The sequence below is a fragment of the Thermobia domestica genome, chromosome 2 (assembly GCF_964235325.1).
Source record: "Thermobia domestica chromosome 2, izTheDome1.hap1.1, whole genome shotgun sequence".
NCBI classification, from domain to species: Eukaryota; Metazoa; Arthropoda; class Insecta; order Zygentoma; family Lepismatidae; genus Thermobia; species Thermobia domestica.
This window is the reverse complement of record NC_137455.1, coordinates 64,185,330-64,201,516: the sequence shown is the minus strand read 5'-3', so window position 1 is coordinate 64,201,516 and position 16,187 is coordinate 64,185,330. Positions and strand designations below refer to the sequence as shown.

At 32.0% G+C, this 16,187-nt stretch overlaps 1 protein-coding gene across 1 annotated transcript in view; it reads right to left on the bottom strand.

Moving 5' to 3' along the window:
* Nucleotides 1–16,187, bottom strand: part of LOC145679053 (fatty acid synthase-like) — a 99,560-nt gene that overhangs the window by 71,779 nt on the left and 11,594 nt on the right. The window contains exons 5-9 of the mRNA XM_081749651.1: nt 14,074–14,184; nt 10,686–10,794; nt 6,090–6,341; nt 2,713–2,889; nt 907–1,154 (exon numbers count right to left, since the gene is read on the bottom strand). Coding sequence (XP_081605777.1) covers nt 907–1,154; nt 2,713–2,889; nt 6,090–6,341; nt 10,686–10,794; nt 14,074–14,184 — 897 coding nt within the window. The remainder of the gene's footprint in view (nt 1–906; nt 1,155–2,712; nt 2,890–6,089; nt 6,342–10,685; nt 10,795–14,073; nt 14,185–16,187) is intronic.

Below are 16,187 nucleotides of genomic sequence, written 5' to 3'. Positions count from 1 at the left end.
GTACGAAAGCAAGGGAAAATTCTTGCAAAAGTTTCCAAACATAGAAATAACGTTTGTATTTCCCTTTATGTGTAGAATTATTTATGGACTTATTCATTACAAAGGAACGAATAAGCTCTCTTTGAAAATGAAAATACATTCTAGCTTTGAAATTCAAGGGAAAGATTTAAAATCTTAGTATTATCGTTAGCGTCATATGTATAATTATATTGCTTACAATCTAGCATATTACAAAATTCAATAAGTTATTTGGCCTTTTGTTTAATGTAGTGTTGCAAAGCACTAATTTCGTTCGTATTCCAGTTTACACCAGGAACATTCAAATCACCTAACAAGATTGTTTTATTGCTAAATACATGTATATTCATTACAAGAGTTTATATATAATCAGTAAAATCATTGACACAAGTGTTTGGAGGAATATATTGTAGACCTATTATTAAGGCCTTGCAGTGTGATTTGAGTTTGAGCAGAAACCAGAAAATAAACGTTTCCGATTCATATTTACAGTTCCTTTCTAAAAATAAATAAACAAATGAAAATAAACAAAAAAATTAAAAGAAACAAATTTCTTCCATATTTCTCTTGTGAAGTTATTTCTTCAAGTAAGTCCGATCTTTTCCAACGAAAATGTTGGATACACATAAAATCTACTATATTTTTCATATTTTTACATATTTAAATTAACGTATTAAGTAATTACAATAATTTCAATTATTACGTTCGAGAACATTCTATCTTAACCCCGGTGGTCTTTGCTTTTCTATGAATTAAATGATATTGAAATGCATAGTTGTGTAGAAGGTTGAAAGAGTGAAAGATACACTTACAAACCTTTATTAGAGGTAAATCTCTCAACACATCTGCAACAATCGGGGATAATAGATGATTGATATTTTCTTGTACCTCCAAAACCTTAATTGCTAATGATGTCACATTTTCAACAACAATATGTGTGCAAACTCGAACTATAGAGTTCAAGTCTTGATTATCTTCACTTGTGAAAGGATTATAATACGGTAAGTAAACATATTTTTCCAGTACAGGTGATGTTTGATTTCGTTTGGGTGTTATGTAAGTTCCTGTGAGCTCGCACAGTTCTATTCCTCCACACTTTACTATGTTAAGTCCTTTATAGAGAGAGAGTGGTACACCTGAAACAAGAAAGAAAGAAGAAAAACATGAATTATTAATGGATTGACTATACTTCAGTTGAAAAAAGACTAAGAAATACACGATACCTCGTTAATAATAATGAAATAGTACAAGTTAGCAGAAATTACGATTAGTGATTGTTGCCTTAAATTTCATATTTACTGTGAACAGAAAAAAACTCTAAAGTAAATTAAATTGCTTTTATTACTCACAAGTACCTTTCCTATAAGAGATAACGAAAGGTAAGGAATAAAAAAAAATTACGATTCGGTTATTAGTAAAAATATGTATTTGTGAAAGCTTCAATTCATTTTAAGGCTACGTCATAAAACATCTATTATTCTGAAAACAAATGAAGGGTCACATGTGGTCTTATTCGGGTTTAAGAAAATTACAAAGTAAGTTCAAAATCTATTAAAAAAAATTATATTGATACAAGACAGAATAAATGTATTTGTAACTACTTATTACTCAATATAAATGTAAAAGATAATACGCAGTATGAAAGGTTGAAATTTTACACACAATTTTATAGAAAAGACACCAAAATAGAAGTGCTCAAAGTCAATATCTCTTTTGCAAGTAGAATACTATAAAAATATCCAATATGCAAAACGGAGTAGGAATCTCCTCTCTGGCAAAACTGTATCCCCTGGAGAAGAATATTTTCATCTCTGGCAGAGATAACTTTTGCCCTCGAGATCTTGTTTCGAATTGCCATGAAAATAGAAACAGGGAACAACTTTTGTTTTGTGCAACCAAACTGAAAAAGCACTTTTATTTTAGTTGAAACAGTTTGAGGAACATCTCGCTTTTCAACCTTTCTGTAGTCGTTAGAATCACACTTTTATTTCTGGAAATATTTACTTATCTACTCATGCGGAAATGACATTCAAATACATCCTAAAGATGCTCGAAAACGGGTGGAAAGGTCAAGGTCGGCAATTCCTGGGAAAGCACCCAGGAAACACCCAGGAAAAGTAGTTGCTGTGTTCCTGTATCAAGTGGCAACATTTACCCAAATATACCCTTCTCCCTTTATGGATGTTAAGCTATTGATTCATTGTCATCTACGGAGAGCTTATAAACTAGTATTGTTGTCGGAGCATTAAGTATCTAGTAGTGTCGTATTATTCATCGAGCAATAACGAAGTGTCAATAAACAATTTTAGATTGTTTTGAGAAAAGAGTAGAATCGGTTAACCAGACACCTTCAGAAAGTGCTGATCAGAAAACTGAAACAAAAATTGTGGCTACATCAATCCAAAGCGATGAATGTGTAGTTAATTCGGAAAGTGTTGAAATAGGTGAAGGCGTAAGTAAAACGTGAACAATTGTTAATGGATGTAATTTTTTACTGATTTTTGTAACTACTCTGTTTACAAATGAAAGTTTCACTCACGAATTAGTGTTCCTGAGAACACCGGGTGTGCATATACATTACTACAATACAAGCGAACAACTTTGTCACTGGGTTTTCCACTGAACCAATGCATTTATTTTGTTGGATTATAATTAAATAAGATAATATGATGAATTAAAAAAGTTATCCATTACCTTCATCATCTTTCAATTGTTTAACGAGCTGCAAGTGCTGTTTCACGTCAATAACAATTTTGTCTATTGCATGTATCACAGGAATCCCTCGTGATTTGTCCTGAAAAATGGGAAGATGAAGCATGCTGTCAAGGAAAGCTACCCAGTTCTTTTGCCATTTTACACAACAATATGTACCTGAAAATAAAAGGCAACATTAAATAGTTGAATTTGTTAATTACGGAAAAAGCGAATATACGAATGCTTTGCTGAAAGATCTTGTGAGCCTTGTTAAAAGAAAAGAATGTACGTAGGAAATTTTAATATTTTAGCTTGAAATAAAAGTTTCAATTAAAACCCATTAGTGCTCAGAATTCCCCACTGATATTTTGAAAAGTTTTTTTTTTTCGCCTATTTGGTCCTAATAGTACTCTAAAATAGATATTAGAATATTTGTGAAAAATATTTATTTTTTTCTTGTTTTTTAGCCCGCAACTTAAGTTGCCAACAGGCACATACATATTGAAAAAAGGGAACATTTTGAAAAGTTACAATTTTGAGGGAGAAAATACATTGCAAAAACACAACTATTAAAATCAAATCAATCCTTCCTTTATAGACTTTCAATTCTTCCTTCTGTAGTCTTTCAAATCAATCTAGTTGAGTCTTTCTCCTCAAAACACACTGTACCCAAAAAAAAGTGCTAACTTCACGTCAATATACCATACGAAGAAAACGCAACAATGGTATGACGAAACAGACTCCAAAGTTGCTCCACGGTTAAAATCAGCAATGCTAATCCATGAGTTTCTGCTCTGTGACGAAAAATTGCCGTGACAGCTTAACTTGCCAAGAGGACGCAATGGGTTAAGGAAAGAAGTTTCGCATTAATTTGATTTAGTTGTATCAATGAGTAATGATATAAGGTTTTCCAGAAAGAAGTCACAAGTCTCTTGTTTCAGCAAGATTGTAAACAGAATTTCACTGACATGTATAGTTTGTAAGAAACCATTTCATACTATACTATATGCGAACTGAACAACTATTTAAGAAAATCATGTAACCTTATATTTCCTGTTAAATTATTTTTCCTAATCTACTATGTTGCAGCAGATTACGTTGATGTATCTTAAGAATGATTTTTTTAATCTTTTTTCTCCTCTATTTTTCTTTTTCGAGGATGATTTACTATGATCAACAAGTTTGGAATACATTTTACTAATTATAGATGTATCTCTATGAAAACTACGAAATTACCTTTCTTCTTTCAGATGTCAACACTGAAATTTTTATTAAAAATACACGCTAAAAGCTATTTAAATAATAATAATAATAATAATAATAATAATAATAATAATAATAATAATAATAATAATAATAATAATAATAATAATAATAATAATAATAATAGTCCAGCTTTATAAATTACCCTAAAATTTTAAGATTTTGAAAGCAAATAAAAGATTAAACAAAATTAAATTCTATGTAAAATATCGAACTAAAATCCTTAAAATTAAATCAAATAAACTGCAATAAAGGTATTTCCATCCTTTGATAAGAACACTCATTTTCATTGAGCGTCGATATCTGGTATCGAAAACAATCACACATTAAGCTCTCTAATGTTCTATAAGTATAAAAATATTATATTTAGTTCCGAAAATATTTTTTTAAATCATTCTTTTTAGCTATTACTTACCTTTATCATGCATTTGTTAAACATTTTCGGATACATTAGCTTTTTAGATGAATTCATTAGTGTTGTTTTCATTATTTAAGGTAACATAAAAGCTATTTTATCAGTTAGTATTCCTACAGTTCTATTTCCTCTTTACTTTTATTAATTGATTTCAAAATTTTCTTTCTAATTTCGCTTTACAGGCATATTACGATAGAGTGTCGAGTAGAGGAAAGTAGCATTTTCAACGACTACTGGATTTTGCTTTCAATCAAGATTTCGAAGTTGTTCAAGAAATTTGCTGTGAACATTGGCCTTTCAATTTCGCCTTACAGGCGTATTGTGATAATTTACCAAATATATAAAAGTAACACTTTTAACACCTGCTTCTTTTAATTTTCAATCAAGATTTCAAAGGTGCTCCGGACGTTTGGTCTGTATTATTACTGATGAAACTGAACAGGAATGTTTTCAAGATTCAAGTAAAGGTACGAACTTACAGACTCTTTGCGTTCTTGCTAGCTACTCGTTCAATGAAAATCTATTGAACAAACTCATCTATGAGGATCCCCATAAATATTGTAACAATTAGCTGAGCAAATGGAATGCTGTCATGATACTGTCAATAGTCGCTTTCGTGTATCAACGTAAGACAATGATTTTAAATATGTAATCCATTATGAAATATTTAAAAGCAACACACAGCTTCCAATATAAGATCATGCATTACTAATATCAGTATATTATTTGTATATTAGTCAAACAGAAGATAGCTATTAGACAAAAGCGGAGATAAGGAATGTCAAACTCCAACACTCTCATAAAATATGAGCAACCTATGATATGATATTGCAGCCCTGATTTTGTCTTCTCGGAATTTTATTTATTTGCTCTTTTAAAAAATAGCCTTCATGTTGAATATTTCGACAATCTAGTACTAGGAAGCATTATCTCAACCTAACATAATAAATCAATGCAATATGTTTGTCGAACGTAGTAGACCTTTTTCCTGATTTCCTCTCAAGAATATGAAAGGAAAGAGAAGGAAATGTGTAACATGTGAGCTCACTACAAGAGTTTAAAAGAGTAGCCATACTTAAATTTTCAGCTTTTTCGTACGTGTATTTAAAGAAGAAATAAATTGATTATTTTTAAATTATTAATTTTATAATTTAATATGCATTATAAATTGATTATTTTTAAAATATTAATTTTATACATTTTTAACATCAATTACCCGCTTCGCTGGATTAAATGAAGAAAAAATAGTAATATTCCGTTAGTTAGTCATTATTTACTATTATTAAAGCGCTCTCTGATATCGGTTATTTTCCATATTGTTTATATTTCTCACCTTCCTTCTCCTCCATGTTCGTAGCTGAATTTGGATTTAAACGGCATCGGAAGTGTTACTGTTTATCTCAGCGATCCCGAAAACTGTGGATTCGACACTGATACTGGTCATTTTCAGTGATTTTTAAGTGTCTATCCCCCTCTACTTCCCTAAGTTGCACCGTCAAAGTGATATGATAAAAACAATCCCAGGTTTGGACCTCATCTATGTTAAAAATTTGATCGAGATCGGTGGGGTAGTTCAAGAGGTTAAGAGTCACAAACACAGTCACTTTCAATTTTATAATATAGATTGTACTGCATTAAAATATTATAAACGTTCTTAGAAATTATTTCATAAATATTAAAATTATATTGAAAGAAATACCTTCAATGTTGGCCTCAATTATTCCTTTGAAAAGCCCAGAGTAGTTGTACCCTCTTACTTTGAGTTCTTTGTATACGTCTGCATTGGTCAATTTAGAATCTTCATTAGGCTCTTCAATGGGTATTAAATCTGTCATTTCTGTGGCAACATTGTTTGGGATATAAATTTTACCACTACAAACTCTAGAATCACTTTCGCTTATCTCAAACCCTCCTGACGCACTCAAGAGTGTGATTTTGAAAGTTAACGTTCCTGTGAAAATAAAAATGCTCGTAATTTAAAAAAAAAAAATCACTACAGAATTTAGTAAGAAAAAAACATAAAACATGCTACTGATTTGAACAAGTAATTTTATTTTAATCAGAATCTTTTACTTATAGAGTAAGATTCAACGAACAGGGTTGCGATCTATGCTATTAATCTCAGTGTATTTTGATAAACCGCACTTTTCCCTAATCCTCAAAGTAATCCTGTCCAACGTTCCAGGATCTATTTTTTTAAGTAATTGAAAGCAGATAATGCAGAATCACGCTCAAGAATTCTAACTATAATTCTACTTACAGATTTCTGTAATTCCTAAATTTTCTTTAACCTTCCAAGCTTTTGACTCTTGCCTGAAGTTTAGAAAGGGATGGTTGAGTGACGAATAGGAGGCGGTAATTACAAAATTTTCACAGCATTGGTAAGACAATAAAAATAATAATCTGAGTTGGCAACCTTCCATCAAGGAACAGGAAATGCGCACAAATTGATTTCGTCTTATTTCAGTTTGTATCATCTTCATTTGTTGATCACTGGCATGCTTGACAACGTGTTTCCATACAATGTAGCTCTTCCGTTGGTAAGTCCGTTCCATTTTTATTCCTTGATGTTTCTACTCTTTTTCTTCCTGTTTTTAACCTCCGTGACCAAGACTCCAGAGAAGAGTCGAAAGCTTGGAAGCGTAAAGAAAAATCAGGAATTACAGAAATCTGTAAATAGAATGATAATTGAAAGCAGCTAACTGCAAACGTTATAATTATTTTCTAAGATCCTTACTGCATGTAGCCTTCAACAAATCTCAAGGATACGATAAACAATTTAATCTAATACATCAAAATGAAACTGATTTTGTGGGTGACCAAATGATGAAAAAACGGTTGAACCATTTGAAATAAGACTTGGAATGTAATTATACCTACCTCGAGTTGTGTTTTTATCATGTCAATTTTATTAAAATGAGTATCTTAACGGGAAGGATTTGAGGTTATAATTTAAACGAGAAATTGAGTATCTCACGAACCTGGCAAGTTAGGAAAATTAAACTCGGTATATACAATCTTCATTAAAAATAATCAGAAGCGAGTTCGAGCATTTTTAGAATTTATCATTCTAAGAGGGGAGGAGAAGAAGGGGAAGGGAAAATATTTTCTATATATTTTCACAATATTAAAAGCTACTTTATCGGTTGTTTGTGATTTTCATGTCCAAGTTCATATCCATGTCACTTTGACTAAAAGGCATATCCTATGTTGAGTAGAGGATTTCAGAAATTTGTATCAAAAATAGGGGTGTTTACACCTTTATTGAAATGCACATCCTAAGGGAGGGAAGGTGTTCAAATACTAATCTCTCTGTGCGAAGAACAGGCATTACAGCTACTGTGTAATATACAAGACTTACGAGAAAAATTCAGGCTTATACACACTACCTTTAATAATTCTTGAGTGCACACATTCTAGCTTACTTTAGTATAAAAATCATCAGTCCTTAGCATAAGGACTATATAGAAATGGTTTCTAATCATCAATTTATACCGTCAATATTTACGTACTTTCTAAAGATCATGGTATTAACACTGATGTCATTGATACATATGGTTTTAGGGAACAGATTACTCTAGTTCAACGTAGTGCATATTAGCATGTAGAGAGTGAAAAAGTGAATGACTGGACCGCGATTCGAATCCGAGCTCTCTGGCATTCCGTGCCGATGTGTTAACCATTACGCCACCCAGTCCGCCTGCAAGAACAGTCACACACTTTGTCATTTCTGCAGTCGGTGTTCTCTATTCAGACCACATGGCTTGTACCACAGCCTAGCTACTGTGCTTGGACAATCCAGTGTCCATATATACTGAGAACACCTTTTGACGGTTGTAATTGCGTACATATTAATGAAAGGGAGAAACAACCTTTCATTAGAGGGAAACACTGACGGCAGGAGTGAGAGAGTATGTGACTGTTCTGGGAGGCGGACTGGATAGCGTAATGGTTAACGCATCGGTACGATATGCCTGAGATCTTAGGTTCGAATCTCGGTCCAGTCTTTCACTTTTCATTCTTTGTATGTCATTGAATTCGTACCTACAGAGGATTTGATGTGTGAAAATAAGTTTATATCGAATGTTCCCTAATTTCATTAATATATTTGCATATTAGTTTATTTTCACATTTTTTAAGTAATAATAATAGTACTAAATATTTTAAGGATCTTTAAGTGAAGATGGAATCTGAGAAAAGTTATTGAAATCTACCTTTGTTTTTCATACTGTACATTATGATTTAATGTTATGAAAGAATACACGGAATATAAAATCATATATTACTAACTACTTGTAGCCCACAAACCTTTGGCTCGTTATACACAACAGGTCAGAATAGTGCCTAATTGAAGCCTCTAATTGTTTACATTTACCTTTTCTATATTTCATTCTTTCTTTTTTTTCTATAAGTTTACTCACCAACTAACTTGCGGTTACATAAATATTAATGCTCGAATCTACATATGGTTACAGCCCATTTTTTTAAAAAATAATTACATTGAAACAATACTGTCTTTAAGTTATTAGACAAAAACAGAGATCAGGGATAACGAATTACAGGGATTCACAGACTATTGTGAAACTTCAGTGGGTTATGATACGATATTTCCCATACAGCCCTGACTTCCTTGGTTCCTTCGGACTTTTATCCATTCGCGTCTCTCAGAAGTAAGCTTCACGATAAATGTTTTTCTATATAATACTAGTAACAGTAACTGTAAAGTCATGACTGAAGCGTCAGCGGAAAGAAATTTGAAAACAAAATTCGGATAGTTGATTAAAAGATGGAATAATATATAGATAAAGGCAAAAGGTAAAGTTAAAGGTCGCATTTCATTCGAGACGCACCGTAACAGTCTAATCTTTTTTTCTCAGGTAGGAAAGGGTTTATAGTTTCTAAACTTCAGTTATATTAAAGGGGAAGTTTTCCCAGGTGAGACGAGCTCGTGAGCCTCATTGGAACGCTACTAGAACGAAAAAACTTTTCTCCCTTGGGAATTAAGCAAGGCTTCCATATATATATACATATATAGTGTGTGGAAATTGAAGCACTTCGAGGTGGGGAGGAGTTAGTGCGTGCCTAAAATATACTTATACTAGGAGAGTATTCTTGCAGACTAAGTGTTAATTTCTCAACGCATTCCCACGCTCCCCCCTCCCAAAAAAATGATTTATTCGCAGGAAAATAGTCTTGTACAGTATGGAAAAGGTTATGATTTCTTAGTTTACATTATTTATTCCACAAAAGACTTGAAAAATCAGTTTTTCTAATACACATAGCGTATAGAGGTGCTTGGGTACCCTCTGAGACCGTCTCCATAAAGTATGCTCATAATTGTAATTTGTGTAATCACTAAAACACAATGTTAATTTAAGTTACAAATATGCATAACTGCAATTATTGTGAATATTTTTTCAAAGTAGTTTATCTCCAATTTAAAAAAGCAGTATTATACACAAAAGATAGAACAGATACTTGTTAAATATTAGGTACAAAGTAAAATAACGCAAATAAGCAATTAGTAATATAAGTATACATTTTCCGTAACTCGTAATTTGTCGCCTTAGAACAAATCTGAAATCGGGTTTCTTTCCTGTTGGCCTCCAGAATTTTTTCTCGTGGTAAATGATCCATAATAGAACCATCCTTCAGCCAAATCGTCTGCTTTGTGCTTGTCTAACGGTAGGCCGTTAGCGTTGATGAAGAACAAGTTTGAAAATATTTGAGCACTTAGTTTATTTCTAATTTTATTCAAAAGGTTTGATATCATTACCAAGTTCCCCCCGCCCCCCGTAGAAAGTACAAGGGGAACGAGGTTCCGGGGAAGTGTTCAGAGGTGTCTGGGAATTTCCCCCATTTTCTTCCTTTAAATACTACACTATATATATATATATATATATATATATATATATATATATATATATATATTTGATACAGGTGTAAAACATAAAAGTGTAAGAACTGATATTTTTGGTAAGCAATATTCATATTTTTTCAAAGATATTTGTCATTGGAGATATATTAACATAACAATTTTTAGTTCTTTTAAAGAAATGTCTTAAGCCTCATGTGACATAGTTGATCATTTTTTCTTATTGGAATAAATTAAGAAAATCTACAAACTTTTTTCTTTTTATAATTCACCATTTGATAAAGTGTTTAAAATAATAATAACTTTCTAAGATTGTGATATTTGAAAGCTATTAATATTACATATTAATACTTATTTCTCAATACTTTCAATATTTTTAGATAGCAAGACATTCATAATACTGTCAGGAATATAACTTACCAGAATTTCCCAAAACAGAACTCCTATGAAATCTTACGTCGTTAAATACAACAGGAACATCAGCAATTTTGTATCCCTTCAGTCTCATAAAACTTTCCCAAACTAGGTACTGAAAGAAATATAAATATTTACAATAACAGTCATAAGATTTGTTTAATTTTCATGAATTAGAAATGCATCGCATTATACTTCTATATATGATTCTGATAGATTTACTTACAAAATAACATATTTCAAAATGAAAGTAGAAACTTTATACTGAAAACCGAAATAGGTTTTACATTCTTGTTAACACAAAAAACATTAGAAGGGAAAAATAAACTTTTAATTTTTTAAGTCATATCTGAAATGAAATAGTTCCACTCATTTATAACTTCTGAGAATTATACCATTAGTATAAGCGTGAGGCTCTTATAGGCAATCTTATTCATACTATATATATGTTTAATATATTTTACAGAAGAGCTTCAATTTTCAGTCAAATAATTCTTATTAATAGATGGAAAAAGTGTTTTACTTTTAATGTATTTTAGATAAAAGCATGAATCTGAAAATAAATATATAAATCAATACGCCAACTTAGTATTTTATATTTAGTTACTTCTCGACTTTATTATGCAATTTTACAAAGAACTTTGGAAAAAATATTTCGATCAAGAAGAGAGAAATTAGGTGAATTTACAGTTTTCGGTAGCAGAATGATATTTTCCTGGTTTAACCAACCTCTTTATGAATTAAAAAAAAAAATATTTTTTTTTTCTACTTTCCACTGTCAAATCGACTTCAAACTGTATACACTTCTGAGCATCTAATAGCAATTAGAAAAGAAAAAATATTATCACTAAATATTGATTAAATCATATCAAATATTAGACATCATAAATATAATTAAACTTGACACTAAAAGCAATATTTTCTGTATTGACATTAGTCATACACAAATACAAGGTTCCAAGTCGATTAAATAGTGAGAAGTGGATGAAAAATTATATTCAAAATTCAAGACGAATAGATAAAATAAATAAACAAGTATTACAAATATACAGGGTATTTCAAAACAACACCGACAACCTTTGGGAGGTGATTCCTGACACTAAGATAAGACAAAAAGTATAGACCAACCTGCGTGCACAAATGCTTCCTTTCGGAGTTATAGGCTGCCGAAAACATGAAAAAAAAAATGAACTTTAAAGGTCCATAGCTCCAAAACTATGGGATCTACCGTAGTCAGGTTAAGACTTTACTTAGGAACTAATACGTGCCCTATCCAAAAATCCATGTTTCATAATCCTAAGGTACCCACACAACAATTTTTATAGAGGGAGTTTCGCTACAGGCTTCAAAATGTGCCCTATCACCAACTACCTCTATAAAAGGTGTTGTGGAAGTATCACAGGATTCTGAAACTTGGATATTTGGATAGGGTGCACTAGTTCGTAAGTGAAGTCTTGATCCACTACGGTAGGTCCCATAATATTGGAGCTATGGACCTTTAAAGTTCACTTTTTCATGTTTTCGGCAGCCTATAACTCCGAAATGACAGATTTCTGCACACAGATTGGTCTATACTTTTTGTTTTATCTTGGTGTCAGAAATCACCTCTCAAAAGTTGTCGGTTTTGTTTTGAAATACCCTGTATATTACATTTATTATGTTTTAAAAACAACGGAACTTTTGACAGATGTTTTTATTTTTTTATTTTATTTTCAATTTAATTTAATTAATTAATGATTTTTTTTGCTTTGAAAATTCAACATAATGTGTTATTTAACAATACAATACATTGATAATAATAAAATCGATATTTTTAAAAATTTAATTTATGATTGTAACAAAGGGAAAAAGAAAGCTATTACAGCGTACGAGTACATGTAAGGCTTTGGACATTTTATATTCTAAGTTGACGAGTTAATATAAAAATTTATATATTTTAAAAATGCAAAAGACGAGTAATGACGACTAAAAAGAAGGAAAAATAAGCTAACAGGATCGGGAATCGAATAATCTCTACTTAGCATATAATATCTAATTCAACCGTCAGACTTTTTTATTAATACAAATAGTGGATTGTCCAAGTACAAGAGAAGTTACAACATAATCTATATGTTCTGAATGACTAAGCACCGAGCTTAAGACAGAAAATATCTAACTGGTCCGGAAACGGATTGGGGATAAGGTTGTTAAGTCTGAAGACTAAAATTACGGGTATCTCTTCACAAATTATGTCTTCAAATAGGAGCTATAGGTATATAAAATTTGAAACATAAAAATATGATATTTTAAATTCACTAATCAGGATATTAATTAGTACACAGCAATAGGGATTAGAAATCATGCTCTATATTCAAGCCTTTATTATATTTGCGCTAACTTTAATATACTGTTTATATTCCTTAACCCCTTTCTGTATGATATTTCTCTTCTAGCGAAAAAAAAAAAAAAAATCAGTATTGGAAATCCTCATATGGGAACTTGAAAAATGAATTAAAACTTGAATTTTAGATTTTTCACTTATTTCCGACGAGAAATAAGTAAGTGCCATATATGACACACAACTCACAAAGAACATGCCAGATGACACCAAAATCTCTTCCTCATACACGTCAATATCTCATACAGCAGGCAGAATAATCATTTGATGCCTTTGATAAATCACAAAAAAGCTAAAGTGAAAAAAGGGTATGTGCCATATACGGCACGGCCTGGGGTAAGGGTTAAAAATTCTCAAAACAGATGAAGAATAATTGTATATTATACCTTGAAATAAACATTTGAGCCTGACAGAAAGTTAAATACCAAGAATAGAAGTTAATAAATAAGGATGGTATCAAATAAAAATTAAAATGCGGGTTATATATACAGGGTGTTTCAAAATAACACCAAAAATATTTGGGAGGTGATTTCTGACACCAAAATAAGACAAAAAGTATAGACCATCCCGGGTACACAAATGCTTCCTTCCGGAGTTATAGGCTGCCGAAAACATGAAAAAAAAAAATGAACTTTAAAGATGCCTAACTCCAAAACCATGGGGCCGGACTCCGAAAGGAAGCATTTGTGCATCCGGGATGGTCTATACTTTTTGTCTTATTTTGATGTCAGGAATCACCTCCCAAACGTTATCGGTGTTGTTTTGAAGCACACTGTATATGGCCAGTAAGGAGTCTGTGCCGGTGGTTCACAAACCAGCGCGTAAGCCGGAAGCCCTAATTCGATTCCCCATTTAATTGTTTATATTCTACTCTTTAAATTTCGTTGAATTCTCATTTATAGACGATGTGGTGGCGAAGAAAAAGTTTGTTTCCTCTATTCATCACAAAATAAAAATCATTAATTATGTATAGAATAAGTATTTCATTATTTGATACCCACAACGAACATTCCTTACCAAATATCCTGCAGCTGGAAATATAACTCGTCCATCAATCTTGTGTCCAAGGTAAAATTTATTGTCTGCTTTCTTTACATCAATCTTTACATTACGTATTGCACCAATGGTCTGGAGACAATGAAAGAAAAATGTAATTTAAAGAAAGCAACTAAATACGAAAACAATATAATGAGGAAGAAACTTTAAATTACTGATGCTCATTATACAAATATTTCCATAAAAATATTTTTCTACAAAATGACCTTTTTCTTCTCTTTTAATTTCTATTTTGTTATAAAACTCATGATATTTATAGTTCTATTTATTACGTATTAACTTTAGATTATACATTTGTTTATGAGTCAAAACCCAAATAGGAAAAAGTAGTAAGCTGTTCGTTTGTTTCTGTAAAAGTGGTTCGATGCATGGTTGTTAACATGCTAGTAGATACAACTGACTCCAAAAAAATGTTAAACAATTATTTCAATATGAAGGTTGATAAAAAAAATAAATAAATAGAAGGGGATCAATCTAAACAGCATCTATGGGAAGTGTATAATCCTGATGATTGAATTGTCACAGAATAATATTCCTAGGAAACGTTTAAACGGCTTCTTCAATCCATACAGTTAGTTACTGGGAGAATGTTTTGTAGGAAATATTGTCGGTATACACTTGTCATTTGTGACTGAAAGAAAGACAATAGGGTCTCTCTTTTAATGCTCCTACAGGTTATGTATAGGTGTTTGTTGATTAATAGTACTGGTGTGTTTTAGTTGCAGACATAAAAATAACATGTATGGTGACACCACCCCGAACAACATTATTCAAATTTCAGAGGAGTAGTGGAAGGAGTACAATTCAAATTTACAAAGGTTTACGTAAGGCATGTAAGGGTTCTAACTTTATCGTATCGTATCATTGTGAGAAAGGCTCGAGCAATTCACAGTGACCGTGAATCAACCACGAAAGGACATGGTGGCGGGCATCCTCACACGACAACAGATTTACTCAGCCTGGATTAGCTGAATACAACGCTGGAAAATGACCGATGATGAACATGTAGTTAACTAGAGAATGGACTTCACTAGGGTGATGATTATTTCATGTTTATTGATGACCAAGAGGCTATCCTTACCACAAGAAGTTACAGTGAATGCAGACTACTAGCCAGTTTTCTTCGTGACCATTTGCGGCTTGCTCTTAGATGCAAAAGAAGAAAATCGGCATCTATAACATAAGATAGCATACAATGCAAAGACGCAATGAACTTACTGCCGTAATGGGATTGGAAAGAGTTGGAGTATCCATCTTATTCGCCTGTCACGATTTCGTGCAACAATTGATGAAGAACTATTCAGAGAGAAACGGTTTAGAAACTTTCAGAGCATCATTTCGACAAAAACGCTGTCTCAGCTTGACTGCCAATCACTGACATCCAATGTTTGCCAGCTCTGTAGAAACGTGTTCCCGCAACAGCAGGAGATTGCACTGAAGAATTGTAAATAATTGTTGTGCGTTTCACCTTTTGTTTCACTTTGCCTGAAATGTTGCCATTACAAAGAAAAAATAAAAGTCCTCGTAGTTATAATACCTTGATAGTTCTGCCCACTGGTCAAGTGGCTAGTGCATGCGTCCTTGTTGCATTGGTCCCGAGTTCTATTCCCAGCGGGAGAGGATTGAAATTTGAGCGCTTACAATGGGTCAGATTCTACTTTAACCTACAGACAAGCGTCTCATATAGCCTCGCTACAACAACAGTACGATAATATTTGCTGGATTTGTACTAGAAATAAAAGAAAGAGCTCTTTTTTATTGTTTAAGAATAGATTTTGCATTATTACAGAATTATTATTAATTTCAAACAAATTGCAAAAGGTTTTTAGAATACATAATTTTTACACAACTTTAGTTCTTTCGAACACAGATAGGAACTTGACAGGTTATAAAAGTTTTCTTTTTCACAAATTTGCTTGAGTCTGCAGGTATCTATAAAGTCACTTGTATATGTCAAGACTCTTATATAGGCATGACAAACAGGAACACACACCTACCAACTCTCTCTCTCTCACACACACACTAGATTGGAAGAAGTATTCGGGATACCAAATACAACAATGCCGCAATGGCAA